This window comes from Convolutriloba macropyga, chromosome 12 (genome assembly GCF_964194025.1).
Source record: "Convolutriloba macropyga chromosome 12, txConMacr16.3, whole genome shotgun sequence".
NCBI lineage: Eukaryota > Metazoa > Xenacoelomorpha > Acoela > Convolutidae > Convolutriloba > Convolutriloba macropyga.
In genome coordinates this window covers 34,725,828-34,747,902 of record NC_134479.1, presented here as the reverse complement: position 1 = coordinate 34,747,902, position 22,075 = coordinate 34,725,828, and the positions used below count along the sequence as shown (strand labels likewise).

Below are 22,075 nucleotides of genomic sequence, written 5' to 3'. Positions count from 1 at the left end.
TCGATATTCTCATTAATTTTCTTAACCTTTCATTATCTAGAGACCCATTTAAAGACTAAAAGTTTACAGTAACCTTAAATGTCCTTTAAAAAATTAGGATGCGATGTGAGCCACTTCGATCAAGTTTTATTCACCAAATGTGGTCAAAAACTCGACTAAATTACTGTAATTCTTCACGCATGTAAAACCCGTAAACAATGATATGAGTAATGAGCACACGTTTTGTTACAAGGTTTTTGTTGTGAAAAATTTTAAAACGAAAAAGGGGAAATTGTGGGTGTCGAGCAATAGCCTCTCAGATGTGAACGCTTGAAAATTCGATTGAAGTTGCCCAATTGGACAGAGGTAATATCTAAGGGAACAACACTCAGTCATCCACCGGATTGCCCACCAATCTCACAGACGAGGAAAAATTGCGAACTCGCATACAGGAGTAGAAGTTGAAAGCCAGGAGTAGAACGCAATGCAGAGCTAAAAAATGCGCAAAGAGAAGTGTCTAAAAATTGAGTTGCAGGGCATACTTTTCAGAAACACACCAAAGAAAATTTAGATCTATTCTGTCCCCCCCCCCCAGCTTAGTGAGCATAAATTTTTTATGACCCCCAGGCGCACGTGCTATTTTCTTACATAGTAACGTGCTATATAATAACATATGATTTGTAACTGAGGGTCATAAAAAACACTGGGGGGGGGGGGGGGGGGGGAGAATAGATCCGAAAATTTTTGACCAGAAAAGGGTATCTTCATCATTCCCAAGTCTGGGAGTTGAAATGTGATGAAAATTCAATCGCAAAAATCTTCAAGGCCCTGCGTTTGACAACATAACCGGAAAAACGTGTGATATGCAATTGATGAACCATTTGTCAAACAAACCAACGTTGCTACTGAACGCCTTAAAGGCTTGTTAAGCAAACAACAAAAGAGCAAATCAGCCAAAATTTTTCGATATTACAAAATTTTCCGATGTCTGTGACCTGAGAGATAAAGAAAATTGGGTTGTGAGAGACGTCTTCATGGTGAACATGCTTGATGCAGAGATCCAAAGAGAATCGTTGAAGGAACCAGTTGACCAACAAAGAGACTAAATCAAAAAAGACAGCAACCAACAATCAATGATGAGGTTGGAACTCAACGACAAATTCAAAAATTGTTCTCACAGCCAACATGTAGTAGCCAACGTCTTAGTGGAAATACGGTCAATTATGTTACCTTCACTCGCAGTGCAAACGCAGTTTTGCTATTATGAATACTGACAATCCCAAACAGGCAATTTTGTGTCAAAACTATAGACAATCAGAAGGCTTCGAACATACAAAATTGTTCACAACACAAAAACGCGTGTAACAACTGTGGTTTGAACAATCGCTGTATATGTAAGTGTAGATAACGCAAAAACCTCAATCAAAGCAAAAAAATTAATAATAATAACGCCATCAATATTGATGAAGTCGAATAACAGGGAGATGAAACTCAACATGTTATTAAGATTCGTTGTAATTGTGACCAAAAACATGATTGCAATTATTCATCTTGTGATTATAATTGTGTAGCTGCACAATTTCACAATTCTGAATTGATAGAACCTTTAAAACAAAAAATTTGCACTATTCTAACAAATGTCATGGTAAATTTGGTAAGAATTTGCTCTATCTTCACCGAAAGCTTATAAGAAATTGAGTGATGCCGACGGATGGGCAGCAAATGAAGTCCCTTGAAATGTATTTCAAGTTTGTCTTAGATCACATTTGTGACGAGACCTCTTTACGACTCGCTATTTCAATCAGGCAAGCATCAATAAAATTGCTAAACAAATGAAGTATTAAGTTCCCATTGAAAGAGCGCGCTCACAAAATCTCTCCAGTTGCTCATATTGGTAAGTAAAAAACACACGTTGTTTACTCAAAATTCTACAAGAAAAATATCTATAAAACAAGAAAGAGATACCATAAACCATAGAAGAATTTAATTGACAGAATTATCAATATACTAAAAATGGATATTTTATTTTAAAAAAAGAGAAATTCGTTAATCGGCTCAAAATCTGCAGACATGGCGTCAGATCTACAATTTTCAATAAACTTTTCGGCAAAAGCAAGTATCAAATCCTAAATTTTCTCAAATCAACAGCCTCCATCAGTCAGAAATTAAATCATTTTGATACAGCAGAGCATAATATTTTTTAACGTTGAATTTGTCTGTTAAACGTTTGTCCGGAAACAGTACAAAATAGAAGCTTGAAATTTGTCAGTAGCGATTCGACAGGTGCATATAGATTCCAAACTGTTTTTAACTATATCACAGATACGCCAGGTGAAATTCAAAAAGTGTTGAATTATCAGCCAGTAGGACACAAGAGTACACTTTGCTTTACTGATGATATAATCACCTTAATCGCGGTCGGTAATGCATAAAAAAATATAATAGTATATACTGGCTAGCAAAACATTGACGCATTTTGAGCTACGTTCTGAGAAGATACTCAAAAATAACTAAAAAAGTTCACCAATACACTTTTTGGCCATAATGATATCCTAAGGTGCTGTCTTTGAAAAGGTCAGATCCGCCGTACCAAGGAACCAAATAAATACAAGGACCCATAAAAACAACTGGACCTTATTCTCTGTTTCTGAGAAATTCAAAAGATTGTTTGTTATATGCACATTGTTACCCAAAATATACGTATAGATCAAGCACTGTGCTTAATTGGAAAACAAGTAAAGCCGCAAATATTTTTTTCAAGATCGCATTTTTATGAAAATCGCAAATGAAACAAATAAACAATACGATTGAAATATCGCTAACCCGAAATCAAAACGGCGCACAGAAAGCCTAATTCTAGTATATCAATCCTAAATATAAACAAAAGAGGCCAAAAATTGGGACACAATAAGCAATTTTTTTAGTCAGAACATCCTATTAGTGTATAAAAACTTTAATTGCATTTCCAAAGGTTTGTAAATTGCCGCAGCTTTGATCAAAACTTATTTCTTCAAAAAAACTAAATCACAAACAAAAAAATGCCCATTCTCTCAAAAACACTTCTATAGGTCGATAACTTATTCACTCAACGCAGCACTTCAACGAATGTGTTATCGCGTGAGGCGTTCACTGTTTCAAAAAACTGCAAAATTTTGAGCAAAATGGACAAGCCTAGAATGCTCGCTTCATGCTGCAAGAAGACAACGCCCCCTCTAAAATTCACTTTTAAAAAAGGAAAGGCACAGTAGCTGGCCCAGAAGATGGAGGCTGCTTTTGAAAACGTCTTTCTTTGTCATTTACCTCTCTGCTTTTAGAAAGCCAAATTATGCACAGAAAGCCTAATTCTAGCAAATCAGTCCTAAAAAAACAATAAAACGCCAAAAAATATATCCCGAAAACGCTAAAATGAGGGATTCTGTACAACCTAGAAAAAAAATTATCTCACGTCGAAACAAAAGTTTTAAAAGCGTGAATTGTTATGGGGCTATTTTACTTTACAGTGACAACGAAAAGATGCCCATAAAGATCCAGAAACAGAGAAATCATTGCATAGACCAAATGTATATTTAAAACAGAGAAATTGAAGCCATTTTTGATTGAAAAAGCGTTATTTAAATTTTAATTTTGTGATTGCATTTTCAAACGGTTCCGAATTAATGAAGCGTCCATCAAAATTTATTTCTACAACAAAAAAAAAACTAAAAAAAACAAAACCGACTAACGTCGGCGAATTGCTCTCAAAAGACCAGCGATCGGTTAGCTTTGTCAGTAGATAGCCGCAGTTTAGTGAGGCTAGCTTTAGCTTGATTTTACTCCTCAACTTTTAGTTTTACTTGCTTTGTTAGTAAATAAATCAAGCCAAAAAAACTGATTTTAAAATTAGCAAAATAATACTAAATTAAATCACAATCATTTTTTTTTCTCTGGAGTGCTGTCAGGTAACCCATCTGCCAGACATAAAAAACGTCGTTGGCCAATAATGATCGCTAAATTCAGAAAAAGACCAAAATATTCAAAAATTTTGAAAACAATTGCAAATTTGAAAAAAATTTCAAAAAACTTGAAATGAATTGTTAAAAAAATTGCTAAAATTTGTAATGAATAGAAGAAAATTAATCCGTGGCCAACAAAATATTTCCAGTAACTTTTAATGAAACCTTAATGGAGGTTTTCTGACCTCGTAGGCTCAAATGATCTAAATAATGACAATAAATGTCAAAAAAAAATTGAAAAATTTGCAAAATTTTGTCAAAAAATGCTAAAATTCGTGATGTTAAAATCTTGAAAGACATTCCATTACATCTAGAAATTAAAAAGTAACCTATTGTCAATCGCTATATGAGGTTCCTTGGCTCTTGAGGCTGAAAAAAACGACAAAAATTTTCAAAAACTGAAAAAGATTCAAGTTTTATCAAAACTTGCTAAAATTTGTGATAATATAAAGTTGAATATTATTCCATAGCCAACAAAAAATTTCCAGTAACTTATTATCAAACCCTAATTGAGGATTTTTGAACTCTGAGGCTCAAACGACCTGAATGATGGCAAGTTGAAATCTTGTAAGACATTCCATTACATCTAGAAACTAAACAGTAACCCTTTTGTCAAACGGTAGATGACTTTCCTTGGCTCTTGAGGCTGAAAAAAAAACATAAAAAACGACCAAAATTGTCAAAAGTTTCTTTGTAAAACTGCTTAAATTTGTGATATTAAAAAATTTAAAACTATTCCATGGTCGTTAAAAATTTGTCAGTAACCTATTATCAAAAACGAAGTAGGTTTTCTGGCCCCTTGGTCTGGAAGACCGGAATAAGGAAAAAAATGTCAAAAATTTTGAAAAGTGCACGTTTTGTCAAAAAATTCGTTATGTTAAATTGTTAAAAACATTCCATTCCCACTGAAAACTATGCAGTAACCTATTATTAAAACCTAGAGGAAGTTCCTTGACACCTAGGGCTGATAAAACTCAAAAAATTTGCAAAAAGTTTGAAAAAAATTGTGCAAATTATATAATTTTGCGTGTTTTTAGAGGACGGTTGTTCGTCAGTAGCTAGACACAGGGGCGCGGGTGCACCGGGGGCTGATGGGGTCAACCGTGGGTGGAGGTAACAGCGCGGGGATGGGGGGAGTAATCAGTGCGGGGTACCAGCCTGGGGGTGGGGAGTCATCAGTGGAGGGGTCTTCATTCAATCTAAGAACCCCACTTCACACCAGAAGTATGATCTCCAAAACAATTTGAGCTGAAACAGAGCTGAAAAGCTCTAAGAGCACTTAATGCCCGCTAGGCGCTACCTGTTTATCTCGTTTTTGAGGACGAAAAGTCAAATGGATCAGACAAAAATTCGGTCAAGCTAAAAATTGCTTAAAAGAAGACCGACACAACTAAAATAATTGCTAGTTTGAGAGCAATAAAAATGCAAAACCGACTATATTTGGGCGAACTGCGACCGGTCGACTTAGGTAGTACCCAGCTTGGGATTTGAGATGCTTGCATTGAGTGAGTGGTGTAGCGGATTAGGGAGTCCAGGACTACATGACCACAGGACTAATAGCATTGCTCCAAAATTTGAGAGCAATTAAAAATGGCCAACGGGAAAGAAAAACACCCGCTCTCTTCAAAACGCTTTTGAAGGTCGACAAATAATTCACTCAATGGAGCACACGAACGAAAGTGCTATCGCTTGTTAAAATTTAGTTCTCACGGCAATTTGAAACATAACCGGCTAACGTCGGAATTGCTCGCGCTGTATTAGTGGGCGCTCTAATCTATTGCAACCTGCTTCAATCTATTGCAGCCCTCGGGGGCGGGGGGTTAACTAAAATCGCTAAAGATGCTTCGTCATAAAATTTAAAGCAAAGAAAATGACACTAATTTTGGTTAACTGTTCGTTTGACTTTAAGTAGTGAACTGTCGCCACTTGAGTTTAGCTTCTGACACTTGTAATTGAGAGCGAAATTTAAATCCCGCAAAACGAAAAAGTCGTGGGCGAAAAAGTCACACGAAAAATCAAATTTTGCAGAAAAAATTCCTCCACTTTTACAAGAACTGCTTCATGCGTTCGAGAGCAATTAATCACTTTCACTTCGAGGTCAAAAAAACTTCCTGCAAATGTACTTCTGGTAAAACGAAACCCTAAAACATATGCCTTTTCGTGTCTTAAAAAACCCATGTGAACGACCCCGTTCAGCTATCGCTATAGTAGCTATTAAACAAATCTCTTGAAATTAAATTAGAGCATTGAGCCCCAAAAATTTGAAGAAATTAAAATTCAAATGCGTCAACACCCTTCAACCTCCTTTGGTTGTTTTGAAAAGCCAATCCACATAATTTTGGAGATCAATGTGTGTACCCATTTGTAGCTATTCTGATGTCTCAATTAAATTGACCGTATCATAATTGTCGGGTTACTCCACAATGAATTGTCAACTCCGACCTATTGCTAATTGTAACTCACCTATGTTGCAGGTAACATACGAATCATTGCACTTTCTATATGGTAGTCACTATTATTAAAACGTCAAATCGGTTAAATATATTTATTTTATTTCAATACAATTGATCATTGAAGTTTAAGTCTACTGTATAGAATATTGCTGCAGCTAAGTAACAAATCGGATACTGTTTTTTTCAGAGTCTCAATTGACAAATTTTTGTTATTTGACGTTCGCTCAGAAGCTGCTTGCAGAAGAATGTCCCAAGGCTGGCAATTTTTTGACAGCTGCAGCTTTGCGAATAGGGCCCTTCTTTGGGTCCAAAATGCGTTGATTAGGAGCCAGGTTGCTCATTGGTCCGGTTGAGGTCCCATAACTTCTAAACATTTAAACGGTCGGGTTAGCTTTTCTTATTCTGTCGGAGAAAACCTAAATTAAGTGAACTTTGAATATTGCAAAACATAGCCGGCAGATTGCCGGAATAGCTGCGAAAGAATAGACCTGCTTGCCATATAATAGAGATAGAAACAGATACAGATCTAAATTGAAAAAAAAAATCGACGCCGCTCAAAAAACTAGGCTAAAAAACATTCAGCGATAAATTAATAAAGCTTGTTAAAATTCATTTCACCGAAGCCTCTTATTAGGGACCTTTACTGCACATATGAGTTCCTTTGACCTTAAACAAATTCAATTTACACTTCAGTTTTAAAGTGCAAAAGTCATTTTATTGAGTGAGGTAAGTCACGAATGCTCAAAATCTAATCACGCAAATAACCTAAAAATTTTCGCTAAAGCGAGTGAGAAATGACGTCACGCGCGCAAATGCCGTTAGTGAGAGGAAGAAGTCATTCAAAAAATTTGAGTTTTTCAGCTTTGCTGTGTGAACAAATGTAAAACGAAAGAAGAGCGTCAGACGACGAAACAAAAAACATAGCAGGACAAGTCCTGACGTACAATTCAAAGAATTTTCATTGACTAAACAGAAAAATAAGACCTAGAATGGACTGAGTGAATTGAGAAACCATTTTTAAAAAAAAATCAGATAAAAAAAAAAACATAAAATCAATGTCAAAATGCCGCATGTCAACAAAAAAAAACCACTAGCGAGAAATGATAATTTAATTCAAACAAAAAATTAGACCTAGAATGAGCTGTGAATGCATTGAAAAAACCATTTATAAAAAAATCCGATCCAAAAAATCGAAAAAACAGTAAAAATCAGAGTGAAATTGCCGCATGTGAACAAAAAATCACTACCGAGAAACCGAATTTTTGTTCAAACACCATTTTCGCACTCTACTTTAAAATTAGAGCGAAAAAAATTCACGCCGCAAAACCACTCGCTTTTTCGCTCCATTTCCTGTTTCGGCGTGACCAAAATAACTACTCCACTTTGACTTCAAAAATCACGAAAATGTGTGAACAGATCTTAAAAAAACATAGCAGGACAAGTCCTGACGTACAATTCAAAGAATTTTCATTGACTAAACAGAAAAATAAACCTAGAACGGACTATTAATGGATTGGGAAAACCATTTAGAAAAAAATCCGATCCAAAAAATCGAAAAAACAGTTAAAATCAAAGTGAAATTGCCGCATGTGAACAAAAACCACTAGCGAGAAAGCGAATTTTTGTTCAAACACCGTTTTCTCACACTACTTTAAAATTAGAGCGAAAAAAATTCACGCCGCAAAACCACTCGCTTTTTCGCTCCACTTCCTGTTTCGGCGTGACCAAAATCACTTCTCCAATTTGACTTCAAAAATCATGAAAATGTGTGAACAGATCTTGAAAAAAAAGACAGCGCCCCAATACAATTCAAATTCTTTGAAATGTAAAAAACCAAGAGCACCGCAATATAGCTACGCTCAGCTTACAGCTTCGCAGCTATAATAATAGAAGCAGTTCTTATACTGACAATCACAGTGCAACAAGCCACTGCAGCTGAAATTATGCAATAAATAGGGTTGGGAGGGCTGGTGGGGGAAGGAGAGATAAATCGCCAGCTGGAGGAGGATGGACGAGAGAAGTGTGGGTTTCATAATAAAGTTGGTCAACAAGCCAGCATTGATCCATTTTAAGGCAACTGAGACAATTTACAAAACTTGAATATTTAGATTGTATATAATTGCAGAAATACGTGCCTGTTGATTTGGGTTCTCGATGAATGGCCAACCGGCATCTCATTGGAGTTATTTGAGGTTCCCTTCACAGTACTCCTATGTGAGTTCAAATTCGGGGGAATTACTGCTGCGGTGGTTGTAGGACCAATTCCCGCTTGCGACCTTTAACAAAAATGAGCGTTTGAAATTTGCCATCTTCCAAGCGGGTCTCAAAACTCCGAGGAAGACATAATACCAGAAAATTAATACGGAGCGCTTATTCGGGATCTTCTCCGATGCCGTGCAACATAACACCCGTAGAAAAATTTAATCCCCCATTGTTTTCGACGCAGCAGAAGCTGCAAACGAGCATGAAACATCATTTCAATCTTCTCGAAAATTTTAACCGAAACTGGATGCTGGCTCAGAAAATATTGTAGATTTTATTTAATGACATCAATTGCTTTGCTTAAGCATTTTGGATCTGCATTGCAAAAGCCGAACAATTTGATGCTCGGAAGTATAGAAAACAAAATGCCCCATGGAGCTGAAGACCGCTTACTCAACACTCGTTTTCATTGACTCTTTTTTCAGCTCTCAAAAATTTTAACTCGAAATAAGAGATCGCTTTGTTTCGTTGTCTTCACATTGCTCTCGGGCAGAGCCTTCGGATTGTTTTCTTCACGGAAGAAATTCAACTTAATTGTAATATCGATGGAGCAAACGTTTTCGTTCCAAATCTCATTCTGTGTGGAGGGACTGGATTCAAGTTTATAACCTTTCCACAGTGTTAAGATCTGGGTTTTTCTGATATCGCTCTGTTTTCCTTGTGGCATGGAATAACGAAACCAAAATTTGATGAGATCTTGATCTTTTGATCAAAATAGCAGCTGAACTGGATAGGCTGCGTATTAAACTTTTGCTTGTTCCTCAACTGGGTCGCGTTCTTTTTCTCCTTCGTAGCTTAGTCTGTGATATGCCGGCTGAAGCTGCCAAGCTCTGTACACTCACCAAGCTCCGGCTTTCGGGGATACGCGCACAAAAGGAAAAGCCCTGTAGCAAGAAAAAAGGCAACTAAAGTGTATAGACCTTCTGTTTTTGAATTTGAATATTTTAGTAGGGTGCCCGAGAATTTGCTGATTGAGTTTTTTGGTGCCGAAAAAGTTTCCACTGCTAGTGGCAATGGCTCAAGCCAAAGTTTTATTGAAGATAACCAACGCTTGCTTAGCTCTGATTGTATATGGCCCTTCCAATCGATTCTCTACTCCTGTTTTTGTTCCTAATGTTAACTTGAACACACTACTCATCTGCGAAACTGAATTTTAGTCGACTGTACTTCTCCATCTTCGATGCCTTGCGACATAACTCCCACAGAAAATTTTGGTCCCCCATTGTTTTCGAAGCCTTGTGACGAAAACCCTGTAGCAGAAGCTCATAACTAAAACTCTTTAGCAGAAGCTCAAAGCGGCAAACGAAACATTATTTCAATCTTCTCGAATTTTTCAACCCAAAATGGATGCTGGCCCAGAAAATATTGTTCAATTTCCTTGGAATGCACAAATAGATCCTATGCACCAAGTAATTCTCGGAACTGGAAAAACTCTCAGTAAAGTCCTAGTGAATTCAGTTAAAGATATGGATTACCAGAGATTGTGCACTCTAGTTGAAAAATGTAAAACTCCTCTGGAAATGTATGCATAGAAGTAAGCGATTTACAGATCTAAGCTATTGGAAAGCCTCCGACTTCAATTTTTTCTTCTTTCACACTGGTTCTTTGATTTTTTTTTCGTCTTTTGATTTAGAAGACACTGGCATTAAATTATTCAAATTTTTTCTGCAACTGTCGGTTGCAGTAAGGTTGCTCTACGACAGTCTTATGAACGACGGCATGATCAATCTGGCTGAAATTTTAAATGAGTTTTTTCTTTTTTGTTTCGTGCGAGTTCTATGTCTTTCAATTTTCATCCTATGAGACATCTGGTGCAGCAAGTGCAAATGGTTGGGCCGCTCTGGTGTTTTACCACCTTTGCATCTGAGCCCTCACATCATCAACTGATCACTGCTGTATCTGGCACTGTTCGAACTTGCAAGTACATGGGGAGTGTTTCGTTAAACAGAGTCGCAGTTGAGTCAGTAGAAGTTGATGAGACCAATTTTTACTGCAGTTTGTAGGAAATGCTTGCTATTTTGTCTCGAGTTAGACAATCCAGTGCTTTACGGTAGATTAAATCTTCTTTGCCTCGTGTTTGTACAGTAAGCTAGCTTGGAATCTGAGCCAATGAATTGTCCAGCTAGATGACAGTTAATTTGTTGTGAAAAAATTACTTGTCAAACATTGTAAATCGAGTGTTTCCTATTGTGAAACCTTTAACTCTATGCACAAAAATGACTTCATCCAACCGTTCCGATTATTTTTTCGCAATTGACAATTTAGATTTCAGATAAATTAGTTTAGACAGACGTGATCAAAAGTAATGTCTTGAAGGAAAAATCTAGTTTAATTAAGGTAAGGACAATGAGGAAGGGATACGATCACAACTAAAATCTTTTTAATTTTGATCACCGGTTTTTCGTCTATTTTTTTTCAAATATACGTCAATATAATTCAAACTCAAGCAACGCTCTCAACTTATGATCTGCATATTGCTGATAAAAAGAGTTTTAAAGAATCTTTCTTAGGAGATGAACAAACTGATATTCTAAAAATGGTTGTTTTACGCATTGCATTGTTTTTGTGGCAGTATATGTCTCAGTTCACCCTCGGTATAAATATCCTACTCAGTTAGCCGCGGAGACCGCATAGGTTCTCAATAAATTCCAAAGAAGAGAACAAATACTTTTGTACGATGCGCAATAGTGGGCCCAATTCAACGGGATGTAGACCAAGATATAGTAAGGAAACCAAGTCCCACTTTACAAAAGCGTTTCAGGATTATTGAGTATCAAAAAAGTCACAATGCTTGACTGAGCGGATTGTTTCCTGTGCATTTTTGCCTCAGGCTTCTGCTCATTTTGCTCCGCAGAGCGCAAGTAACCTAGTTGCTCTTGTGGGGCAAGTTCTCAATGAACACTTCAAAGTTTAAACATTGTTGAAACTAGACTGAGCTGTCTTTCTGCCCGCAAAGTTTTGAAAGAAGCTGTAACAACTCACATCAACTGATGACTGCTACATCTGGCACTGTTCGAACTTGCATGTATATGGAGTGTTTCGCTAAACAGAGTCACCGTTGAGTCAGTAAAGTTGATGAGACCAATTTTTACTGCAGTTTGTAGGGAATGCTTGCTATTTTGTCTCGAGTTAGACAATCCAGTGTCTTTCGGTAGACTAAATCTTCTTTGCCTCGTGTTCGTACAGTAAGCTAGCTTGGAAGCTGAGCCAAAGCATTGTCCAGCTAGATGACAGTTAATTCGTTCTGATAGAAACCGTTGTTAAATATTGCAATCGAGTGTATTCTATTGTGCAACCTTTAACTCTAAGCACAAAAATGATTTCATCCAGGCGTTCCGACTAATTTTTGCGATTGAAAATTTAGATTTCAGATAAATTAGTTTAGACCGATAGATGTTCAAATGTGTTGTCTTGAAGAAACAATCTAGTTTAATTAAGGTAAGGATAATGAGGGAGGAATACGATCGCAACTAACACCTTTCTAATTTTGGGCACCGGTTTTTCGTCTGTTTTTTCAAATATATGTCAATACATTCAAACTCAAGCAACGCTGTCAACTTATGATCTGCATATTGCCGATAAAAAGGGTTTTAGAGTCTTTCTTATGAGACGAACAATTTGATATTAAAAATATGGTTGCTTTACGCATCGCATTGTTTTTTCTGGCAATAATGACGTCTCAGTTCACCCTCGGTATAAATATCCTACTCAGTTAGCCGAGCAGACCGCATAGGTTCTCATTAATTCCAACAAAAGAGTACATAAAAATACTTTTGTACGATGTGCAATAGTGGGACTGATTCAACAGGATGTAGACCAAGATATAGTAAGGAAACCAAGCCACAGTTTACAAAAGCCTTTAAGGATTATTGAGGATCAAAAGACTGTGTGGAGTCATAACGTTGGACCGCGCGAAGTGTTCCCTGTGAATTGTTTGCTTGACGCTCCTGCTCATCTTACTCCGGAGAGTGGAAGTAACGTAGTTGCTCTCATGAGGCGAATTCTCAAAGAACACTTCAAAGTGAAAACATTCTTGAAACTAAACTAAGCTGTTTTACTGCCCGCAAAGTTTTGAAAGAAGCCGGAACAACTCTTTTTGACGGTAAACATTTAGTTCAATTCAATTTAGGTACATTGAGTTTTGCTCAGGGGCAGTAAAATGCTTTGACGATTGAACCAAAAACTTTCCGTGTTTTAGATTGCCCTGCTTACTCATTTATTTCGCAAGCTCTTATCGAAAATCGTTAAAGCTTAGCTATCACCACATTTCAATAAAAATTTTCTGATGCAATAAATCTATAATTTGCGCTAGCATAAAAGTTTTTATCATGACCTGAGCTTAGCCTTTTGATTTTCAGTAATCTTATGTGAAAGTTGACTTATCGCCTATAGATCTAAGAAAAACACTCAATTCAATGGGTTTTTTGAAACATTTTGTGCAAATTGCTTAGCACTGTTATCTGAATTTTTGACATTAATTACGGTTCGTGTAATGCAGCATCGTACAGAACAATTGTAACTAAGTTAGACAAAATTAATAAGTGTTCAGTTTCTGTCGGTAATTTAAAAATTCCATTCACTTATTCTTTGTCGCTACTTCGTTTTATAAGATAGAACAGCTTTCCTCTCACAAGACGTATGCGTGATAGGTGAATTTTCCTAGGTACAGATTGGCGCTACTCATGTACGTCTGAACTCGTCTTGGATTCTCCTATTGTTTGTGGTTACTTGAGCATGCCTGATTGAAAAAGAAAAAGCCCCTAAAAATTGTTTTCATGAACTATATGGGCACTACTCTTGTACGCCTGAAAAATAATAGATCTCTTTGTATTGTTGTATGGTGGTACTCTAGTACGCCTGATTTCATTGAGGTTTTTTTAAAGCAAATATTTGCGCTACTCTACGCCTGAATTATTTCACTATAATAATTATGGGCGCTACGCTTGTACGCCTGACTTCTATCAGGTCTCTCGTTCATCATTTTGTTTCTCGCGCTATCCACGTACGACTAAAGCGTAACTATAATATCTTATAATAATGAACGCTTCCGTCTGAAGCCTGATTTTTAAAAGTTTGTTTAATAAGATTCGGCGCTATTCTTGTAATCAACTTCTAATAGGTCTCTAAATTTGAGTTGCAAAAAAGCAACTGTCTCTGGCTTAACTAAGGGTAACCGTTCGTTTTGCTGCTCCCTGGTTCTATTTAGCAAAAAACGCTTATCCGATCCAAAATGGCGAGCGACCCAAGTTCCCAACACCTGTGATTCTCCTGCAATACCTTCACCGCACTTGCAAAACAAGTAAATCTTTCAAATACTTCAAATATCTATAACCTCATTCAAATGATTCTTTCATTTTTTTTGCAAAAGTATTCCCAGTATTTTTTTTTGTTTCGGTTCCAATGCCACATAGATTATTTCGATGAAGAACGCGCATACTACAATGTTGAAAACATAACCGACTAAACGTCGGACGAATTGCTCATGAACGACTAGTGGGAGCTCTAATCAATTGCAGCCTGCTCCAGTCGAGCGGGGGGGGGGGTCTAAATGGGACTAAGACGGTCAATAGTGGGCTTCAAATAACCACATCAGAGGTTAACATATACCACTGTTAAGATTTAAAGTGAAAAATGGCACCAGTTTTGGCGCACTTTTCATTTGAATTTTAGTATTAAATTGGCGCCAATTGAGTTCAGCTGCTTGAAATTGTGATTGAGAGAGAATTTTAGATCACGCGAAACGCAAAAAGTCAAGGGCGTGAAAGTCACTTGAAAAGTCAAAATTTTCAAGCGAAAATTTTGCATAAAAGAAACACGTTTACAATAATTGCTATGAACTTCATTCAAGAGCAATTAATAACAGCAATGTTAACATGATAATCGCTTCTCCTCACTCTTTAGGCGGTTCTCATACACGACTGATCTTATCGCATATTCGTAGTGCTGCTCTGTTATATTGTATTTACAAAATGCAATTGTCTTTAATTTTGTCTGCTACAGGAGTGGCTCTACCAAAAAAACTGCTAATCAGTCCTCAAACTTTTAAATGGCTATTAAAGCATATCAGCTGTTCAAGGAGAACGACAGACACAAATCCCAAGTTAAATTTTAAATTTTGTGTCGCTTCTCTTGTACGCCTGGTTTTTGAATTATCAAACCAACTTTACATATGCTTGTTTTGTTGTTGACTTGACATTTCTAGTCAACATTCAGGACTATATTTTTCCACTTTTGAGGCTAATGACCGCCTGAGCCTTGCCTTTTCATTCCAAGTATTTTGTAGAAGTGGTTTTAGAGGTTTGTCATTTTTTAAAAAAATATATTCCTCTTTGTTACATGAGTGGCACTACACGAATCCTTACAATCAACCCTCAACTGTGGTTCAGTTCTCATTGGATGTTCGAGGAAAGCGATGGACATAAAATCCAAGTTAATTTTTACTTTTACTCGGGCTACTCTCGTACGCCTGATTTATTCCTTTTTAATAATTTTACTTTTTCTAATTGCTGCCTTCGCACATCTATTCGAACCTTGTTTCGAAACAATGTTTTTCACTCTTTTGGGCTGCTCATACACGCCTGCTCTTTGTCGACTTTTTCTTGCATCCATGTTGTAAATATGCTTTAGAGTTCCATCACTTTAAAAATTCTCTGCTTTGCTACAGGAGTGGCACTACAGAAAGCTCTGTCAATCAGCCCTCAATTGTTATTCCGTTCGCATGGGGTGTTCGAAGAGAGCGACAGACGCAAAAATAAAGTTAGGTTTTAGTCTGAGGCTAGTCTTGTACCACTGATTTAAATTTTCAATTATGAAAACAATTTTAGTCTTACCAGTTCTTGTCTTAACACATCTATTCGAACATTAAAAACGATGTTTTTCAATTTTGGGCCTGCTCAAGCATGCCTAACCCCTTTCGACATTTCCTGGCATCTATTTTGTAAAATTAGTGATCATTTTTTAAAATGCATTGCTTTATTACAGGCGTGGCGCTACAGAAAATGTGTTAATCAGCCCTCAACGGTCATTCAACTCGCATTAGATGTTCGACATGAGCGAAGGACACAAAAATCAACACTGGCGCTAGTCTTGAACCGCTGATTTAGTTTTTTAAATTATGAAAAAGATTTTACTCTTACTAATTGTTGCCTTAACAAATCTAATCGAACCTGAAAAACAATGTGTTTCACACATTTGGGGCTGCTCAAGCACGCCTGATCTTCGTCTTTTCCCTGCATCTATTTCGCAATATTGTTTTTGAAGTTTTGCCATTTTTCAAAAAAAAACTTTGCTGGGTTACAGGAAAGGCACTACAGAGAGCTTTGTTAAACAGCCAGCAACTGTCATTCACTTTGCAAGAGACATTCGATGAGAGCGACGTACACAATTGAAAAAATTTCGTGGCTGCTATAATTGCTTCAAATTCGTTTGAGAGCAATTAATGACCATAGTAATGAAACCAGGCAGCAAAAAGCTCAACTTTAGAGAATCTATATACAAGGTTTAACAGTACACTAACAAAACATTACGCAGCTTTAATGGCACTCTAATGACTTTGCCGTCCTCTAAGAAGAGTACTAATTCTTGGCTATCTCAACTTGACATCCGGTGTAGTGATATCGTTCACCTCTGACGTTATATTGGGCTTTTCGTTCGAGTTTGGTACATATGTCTTCTTCCTGAGAAAATCAAAAGGGGATTAGATCTGTTTAATCTGTGAAGACTGAACAGTTCCATACGCAATCCAAACAATTTGCCAGTCCAAAACGATAGAAAATTGAAACTTTCAAAGCAAATTACAATGGGCTTTGTGATACTCCACTCAATTTAAACAACAAGAAACTTCCGATTTTCACGAAGTATATTTATTTTGACGCATAGTGCTAAAGAAAAAAACCAACTGATTTTTCGGTGTTAAGTAGCCGTTACTGCAGTAGCTAAACTAGATATGAAGTTTCGGAAATCACGCATCAAATTTTATTTTTCAAGAGCTAGAAGTTTCTCAGAAAAAATTGAGATTCCCATGATATTTTTTAAAAAGCATAATCTATACAAAGTTGTACATAAAAAAAACCCGCCGTGTCTCTTTTTAATTGGTTGCTAGTTGCTCATCATTTGAACATTCCATTGATAAAAGTAGAGATCTTTCACTTTTTGTTTTGAGTGCTGTGTTGGACCTATTGGTTCTCATCCTCATTGGTTCTCGGAGAATTCACTCCATTTTGCCTATTCGGATCGGTTCGAAAATAAACAAGCAATCCATAGATTGCAGGAAAAGAGCCGTCGCTGATCTTGAAGCATTTCAGGAATGAAAAAAAAGAAGAGGAGGAGAAATTGACAATTATGTTCAAATAGTCAGAAAGTGTTCTAATTTGGTGTCCAATTTCAGTTAGATCCTGAGGTTACACTTAATTCAGCTTTTAAAGTTAAGGCTAATGAGCCTAATAATAATGACAGCTAGCAACCGTTCTAGTCAACTTCGATAACCTGATGCACCTTGACATAACGACTGTGGTCTATCGGTTTTGATCGCATTTCTTTTGACTGAGCTCTTTTGACTCAATTTCACTACATTGCGTAAATCAATGAGCGAAAGAAATTAAAATATACACAGCTGAAACAGTGAATAAGTCAGACGTGAAATTCAACAATTCAATAAACCATTATGAAAACAAACGATGTCAAAAACATAGCCGGCAGATTGCCGGAAAATAGCCACCGTTGACGCGCTAGACAAACATCGGTACTGAAACAGAAAAAAAAAGATAGAAATTGACAGAAAATTTTCCTTAATTTCAAAAATTGTTCTAATTCAGTGTGCAGCGTCAGTTAGATTCTACCCCTATACTTAATTCAGCTTCTAAACCAAAAGCTATAAATCTTAATGATAATGTCAGCTAGCAATCGCTCTAATGAAATTATAACCAAATGCACTATGACTTAATGACCGGGCTTTATCGGTTTACCCCTTTCTGTTGATTTTGATTTTGCTCTTGTGACATTGACCGTGTTCACTACATTGCGTAATTCAATGCGTGAAAGAATTTAAAGTCCATTCAGTTGAAACAATGAGTGAGAAAAGTCACGAGTCAAACGTGAAAATCGTGACTTATGTAAAACGAAAAACGTGATCAACAGGTAAAGCGAATTTAAAAAACATAGCAGGACAAGTCCTGACGTACAATTCACAGAATTTTCATTGACTAAACAGAAAACTAGACCAAGAAAGGACTATGAATGGATATGAAACCATTTAGAAAAAATCCGATCCAAAAAACCGAAAAAAAAATCAAAGTAAAAATCAAAGTGAAATTGCCGCACAGGAACAAAAAACCACAAGCGAATTTCTGTTCAAACACCATTTTCTCCCTCTACTTTAAATTTAGAGCAAAAAAATTTCACGCCGCAAAACCACTCGCTTTTTCGCTCCACTTCCTGCTTCGGCGTGACCAAAATCACTACTCCAATTTGACTTAAAAAATCATGAAAATATGTGAACAGATCTTAGAAAAAAACATAGCCGGAAGAATTCCGGAAACAACTCAAAGGAGAAAACTGCCCATACTTATGACTAAACAACTAGAACAACTATTGTGAACCCTGAACCTCCACAAATGCCATACAAAATTTAAGGAAGAATAGAAACGGCATTCAAAAACAAATTGAACAAAAAAAATGAAAAACTTAATGAGTTTTTTTTAATAGAACAAGTTTTTTTTAATAGCACGAGGAAACACAAAGCCGATTAAAGTTCCTTTGCAATTAAAGCAAGGAAAACAATGGGCAAGTCATAATAGGCTAAGAAACTAGTTTAAGATTTAAAAAAGAAAAACTGCAAAAAAAGAAAAATGGTTAAAATTTCTCAATTTTTCTGTCAATTTTCCTTTAAAAAATGATTTATACCACGAAAATTTTAGTCAATTGGTATCTGACTATTCCCTAAGTAACAAGCTTCTATTCAAATCCCACTTAAAGCATCAAAACAAAAAAAAAACATCAAAAAAATTAAATTTCGTCTAAAAATTAGCAAAACTGATCAAAAACCTCCAAATTAGCATTTAACTCAAATTAACAACTTGAAACCTTCAATTCCTATCAAAACAAGCCTAAAACTAATACAACATCATAATCAAACCTCATAACCATCAAAAGTTGCAAAAAAACTACTTTAAAAAGCCGCACGTGAACAAAATTCGTTCGCTTAGAGAAAATTTTTTCACACATCAATTTCTCGCTCTTTCAATAACAGCGATATGAACAAAAACCACTCTCTTTTCGATCCGCTCTTCATTTTTGTTCAGCACCAAAATCACTCCAAATTTTTTCACGCGCTTCATTTCCCGCTTCAAAAATCACTCCAATAAAATTGATTAAAAAAGGACATCTCCAATACTCCTCTTCGACTCGTAAAAAAAGACAGCGCCCAATACAATTCAAATTCTTTGAATGGTAAAAAGGAGAGCGCCTAAATAATAGCCGTAGAGAGGCTGACGCGGGTGTTAATCATCATGCCATTACCTATCTGGTCAGCTTGCAAAATATATATACAGAAACCTAAGTAATTTCACAAACTTTGATTGTGAAACAGAAAACCATAACTAATTGATGCTTAGATAAGCTACAAAACTTATTTTTGCACAAAAATATAACTTTTAAGTCAACCATCTTAGACCAGTGAGTCCGTTACCGATTTCAAACATAACCGACTAAACGTCGGAAGAATTGCTCTTGAACGACTAGTGGGAGCTCTAATCAATTGCAGCCTGCTTCAGTCGGGGGGGGGGGGGGGGGGAGGATTAGCTTTTCATTTGACTTTTAGTATTAAATTGCCGCCAATTGAGTTCAGCTGCTTGAAATTGTGATTGAGAGGGAATTTTAGATCACGCGAAATGCAAAAAGTCAAGGGCGCAAAAGTCACTCGGAAAGTCAAAATTGTCAAGCGAAAATTTTGCATAAAAAAGACACACACGTTTACAATAATTGCTATGAACTACGTTCAAGAGCAATTAATAAAGCCTTACAACAGTTTTTTTTGGTTGATTGAAAACTTTTTTAGAAGTCAAGACGTTAACAGAACAAATATTCTGTCAAAACTGCGAACGTGGCTCCCACAATTTGAATCATCAATTTCTGCCTCCACAATCAAAACATAATCTTAGGCTATTACGAGTAGCCCGTTCAACCTAATTTGGTAATACGCCGGTAAAATTCGATGCTGTGGCACTCAAATCAAACGAGCAAACTTCCCGTATTTTAGTTAGGTCGTGCATTGGAACGGAGTAGCACAATTTTGTTTTAACCTTCGAATTCAACTAACCTTCAATTGCAATTTAACATCCACTGTAGACCTATAAATCTCTCAATTTGAACTAGACTACCAGTTTCATTTCAACATGGTCAGATATCTGAGTTAAAACTGACCAAATATGTTCTGATCAAAAAGACATGTAACCTGGTCGACAACTGACTGAGTTTCTTGAGATCGTTCTGAAGCATCTCCAATTGTGACTTTTGGTGTTTTTGCATCACAACCTGCTTGCTCTGAAACAAAAACAGAAATTTATTCTATAAAGATTACGTGACTTAATCGAAACTATTTATTCGAGATGTCTGTGAGAATATCGACGTGACCTCAGCAGAGTCACAGAACCCAAATTTTGATTTTTCCTTTTCAACAAATAAATTGCAGCTGTTAACATTCATCTGTTATTTACATTAAACTTAACACAATACCTCTGTTATTATTGTATTTTCAATTGTTATTAACAAGTTGTTTTTTTAAACCATTTTCAAACCAGTGTTACGCAAGTTCACTTTAACTACGGGCACTGTATAGGTAGTAACTTCAGCTATTATAAAATCTGGTATAAATCAGCTAGCAAACACGTTTAAAACGTGCCTATTTCAACTGAAGCGCTAGGACAAAACAGTTAAGATTACACAGGCCTGTAAGTATAAATTACGTGCCTCTGCTTGAAGTGACCCTAAAACTTCTCGCGTTCATCGACCACCTTCTGCGAGTCACTTAACCTTGCTTAAATACGCAACTTTCACTTCTTAAAATGACGTCTTAAAATTCAAAGTTCATGGAATTCAACTTCTAGCTATGTTTTGAACTTCAGGCATTTTGTTTTAATTAAGATCTTTTTTACGTTAAGTTGTTCAAAGCCTGAGAAGGATTTTAATTTTGATATTTTTAAAGCAAAATAGTAAAAATTTTGCTATTTTGAACAATAACGCCCATCATGGTAAACATTGCATACCATAATCGGGGGCTAAAACGAGGACCTCAGTAATTCAGTATAAAGTTCGATCAACTGATTTCAGATAATTCAGACTTACGGTACTCAATTCATTCAGAAGTTGCCGTCTCTCTTCATTGCCCCGGTGGAAAGCCTGAAATAATTTACAAACGTCTGAATAACTTCTAAACGAACAAATAAAACTAATTGCACTTTACAATGTCAGCTTCGTGAATTCATATATCCAATTTTAACATTTTGCATGCCGTAAGTTTGACATAATAACAATACAACGTGCCAGAAAATAGCTGCAATGGCTTTGTCTATGTTCTCAGGAGACTTTGTCCATGTTCTTTGTGGTTTGAGGCGGGGGGGGGGGGGGGCAAACTTAGAAGATCGGTTTTTGATTAAGTTCTATTTAACCCTATTTTTCTGATATTCCCGTATTATAGAATCAATCGCTTCAGTATATATATATATATATATATATATATATATATATATATATAAAATGAGAGCCATATTAGAGAAATGAGTGTAGGTAAATCTATAGCACCTGTAGAGTGTAGAATGAGTGTAAAACCTGTACAACTAATTGCTGCTTCTATTAGCTGCTCTCAAATAACGTTTTATAAGTGTTCCGCAAACTCATTTGACCTTATCTCCATGGAAAAAAAAACACGGAATCATGCAAATGAAAAAAAATCGCCCCACTATAAGTGAAAAATGATGTCCTGCACACAAAACTCAGTCAAAATTGCATGAACTAATAAACTAAAAGCAGATTTAAAGTGATAGTAACCTCATACGGTTGTAACAAAAATCTTGACAATAAAATAAAAACTCAAGAGAAGGTTGATAACAGCTCAAGCTAAGGCTTTGCCGCTAATAGAAAAACGGGATATTCTAAGAAAAAGAATTTATAACCGGAGAGTGAGCACAATTTAAATAGCAACACATCATATCAGACTTGGTAGCAGTATTGTAGAAACAAGTTGACTTGATGAAGTTACTCATGAATTCATCCATCAAATTTTTATCCAAATTGTTATTTAAGCCTTTCATCAGATTAAGCATAATTTTACAGATTAAAAAGTTCATTTTGAGAAAGATGTAATTCATACTTGAACAAACATTTATTCACTAGCAT

At 36.2% G+C, this 22,075-nt stretch overlaps 1 protein-coding gene across 1 annotated transcript in view; it reads right to left on the bottom strand.

Annotated features, from left to right (window-relative positions):
* Positions 1-6,502: 6,502 nt before the first annotated feature.
* Positions 6,503-22,075, bottom strand: part of LOC142351055 (coiled-coil domain-containing protein 169-like) — a 31,152-nt gene continuing 15,579 nt past the window's right edge. Inside the window, exons 7-10 of the mRNA XM_075403126.1 lie at positions 21,026-21,079; positions 20,136-20,224; positions 8,560-8,700; positions 6,503-6,790 (exon numbers count right to left, since the gene is read on the bottom strand). Of these exons, the coding sequence (XP_075259241.1) occupies positions 6,649-6,790; positions 8,560-8,700; positions 20,136-20,224; positions 21,026-21,079 (426 nt within the window). The 3' untranslated portion in view covers positions 6,503-6,648. The remainder of the gene's footprint in view (positions 6,791-8,559; positions 8,701-20,135; positions 20,225-21,025; positions 21,080-22,075) is intronic.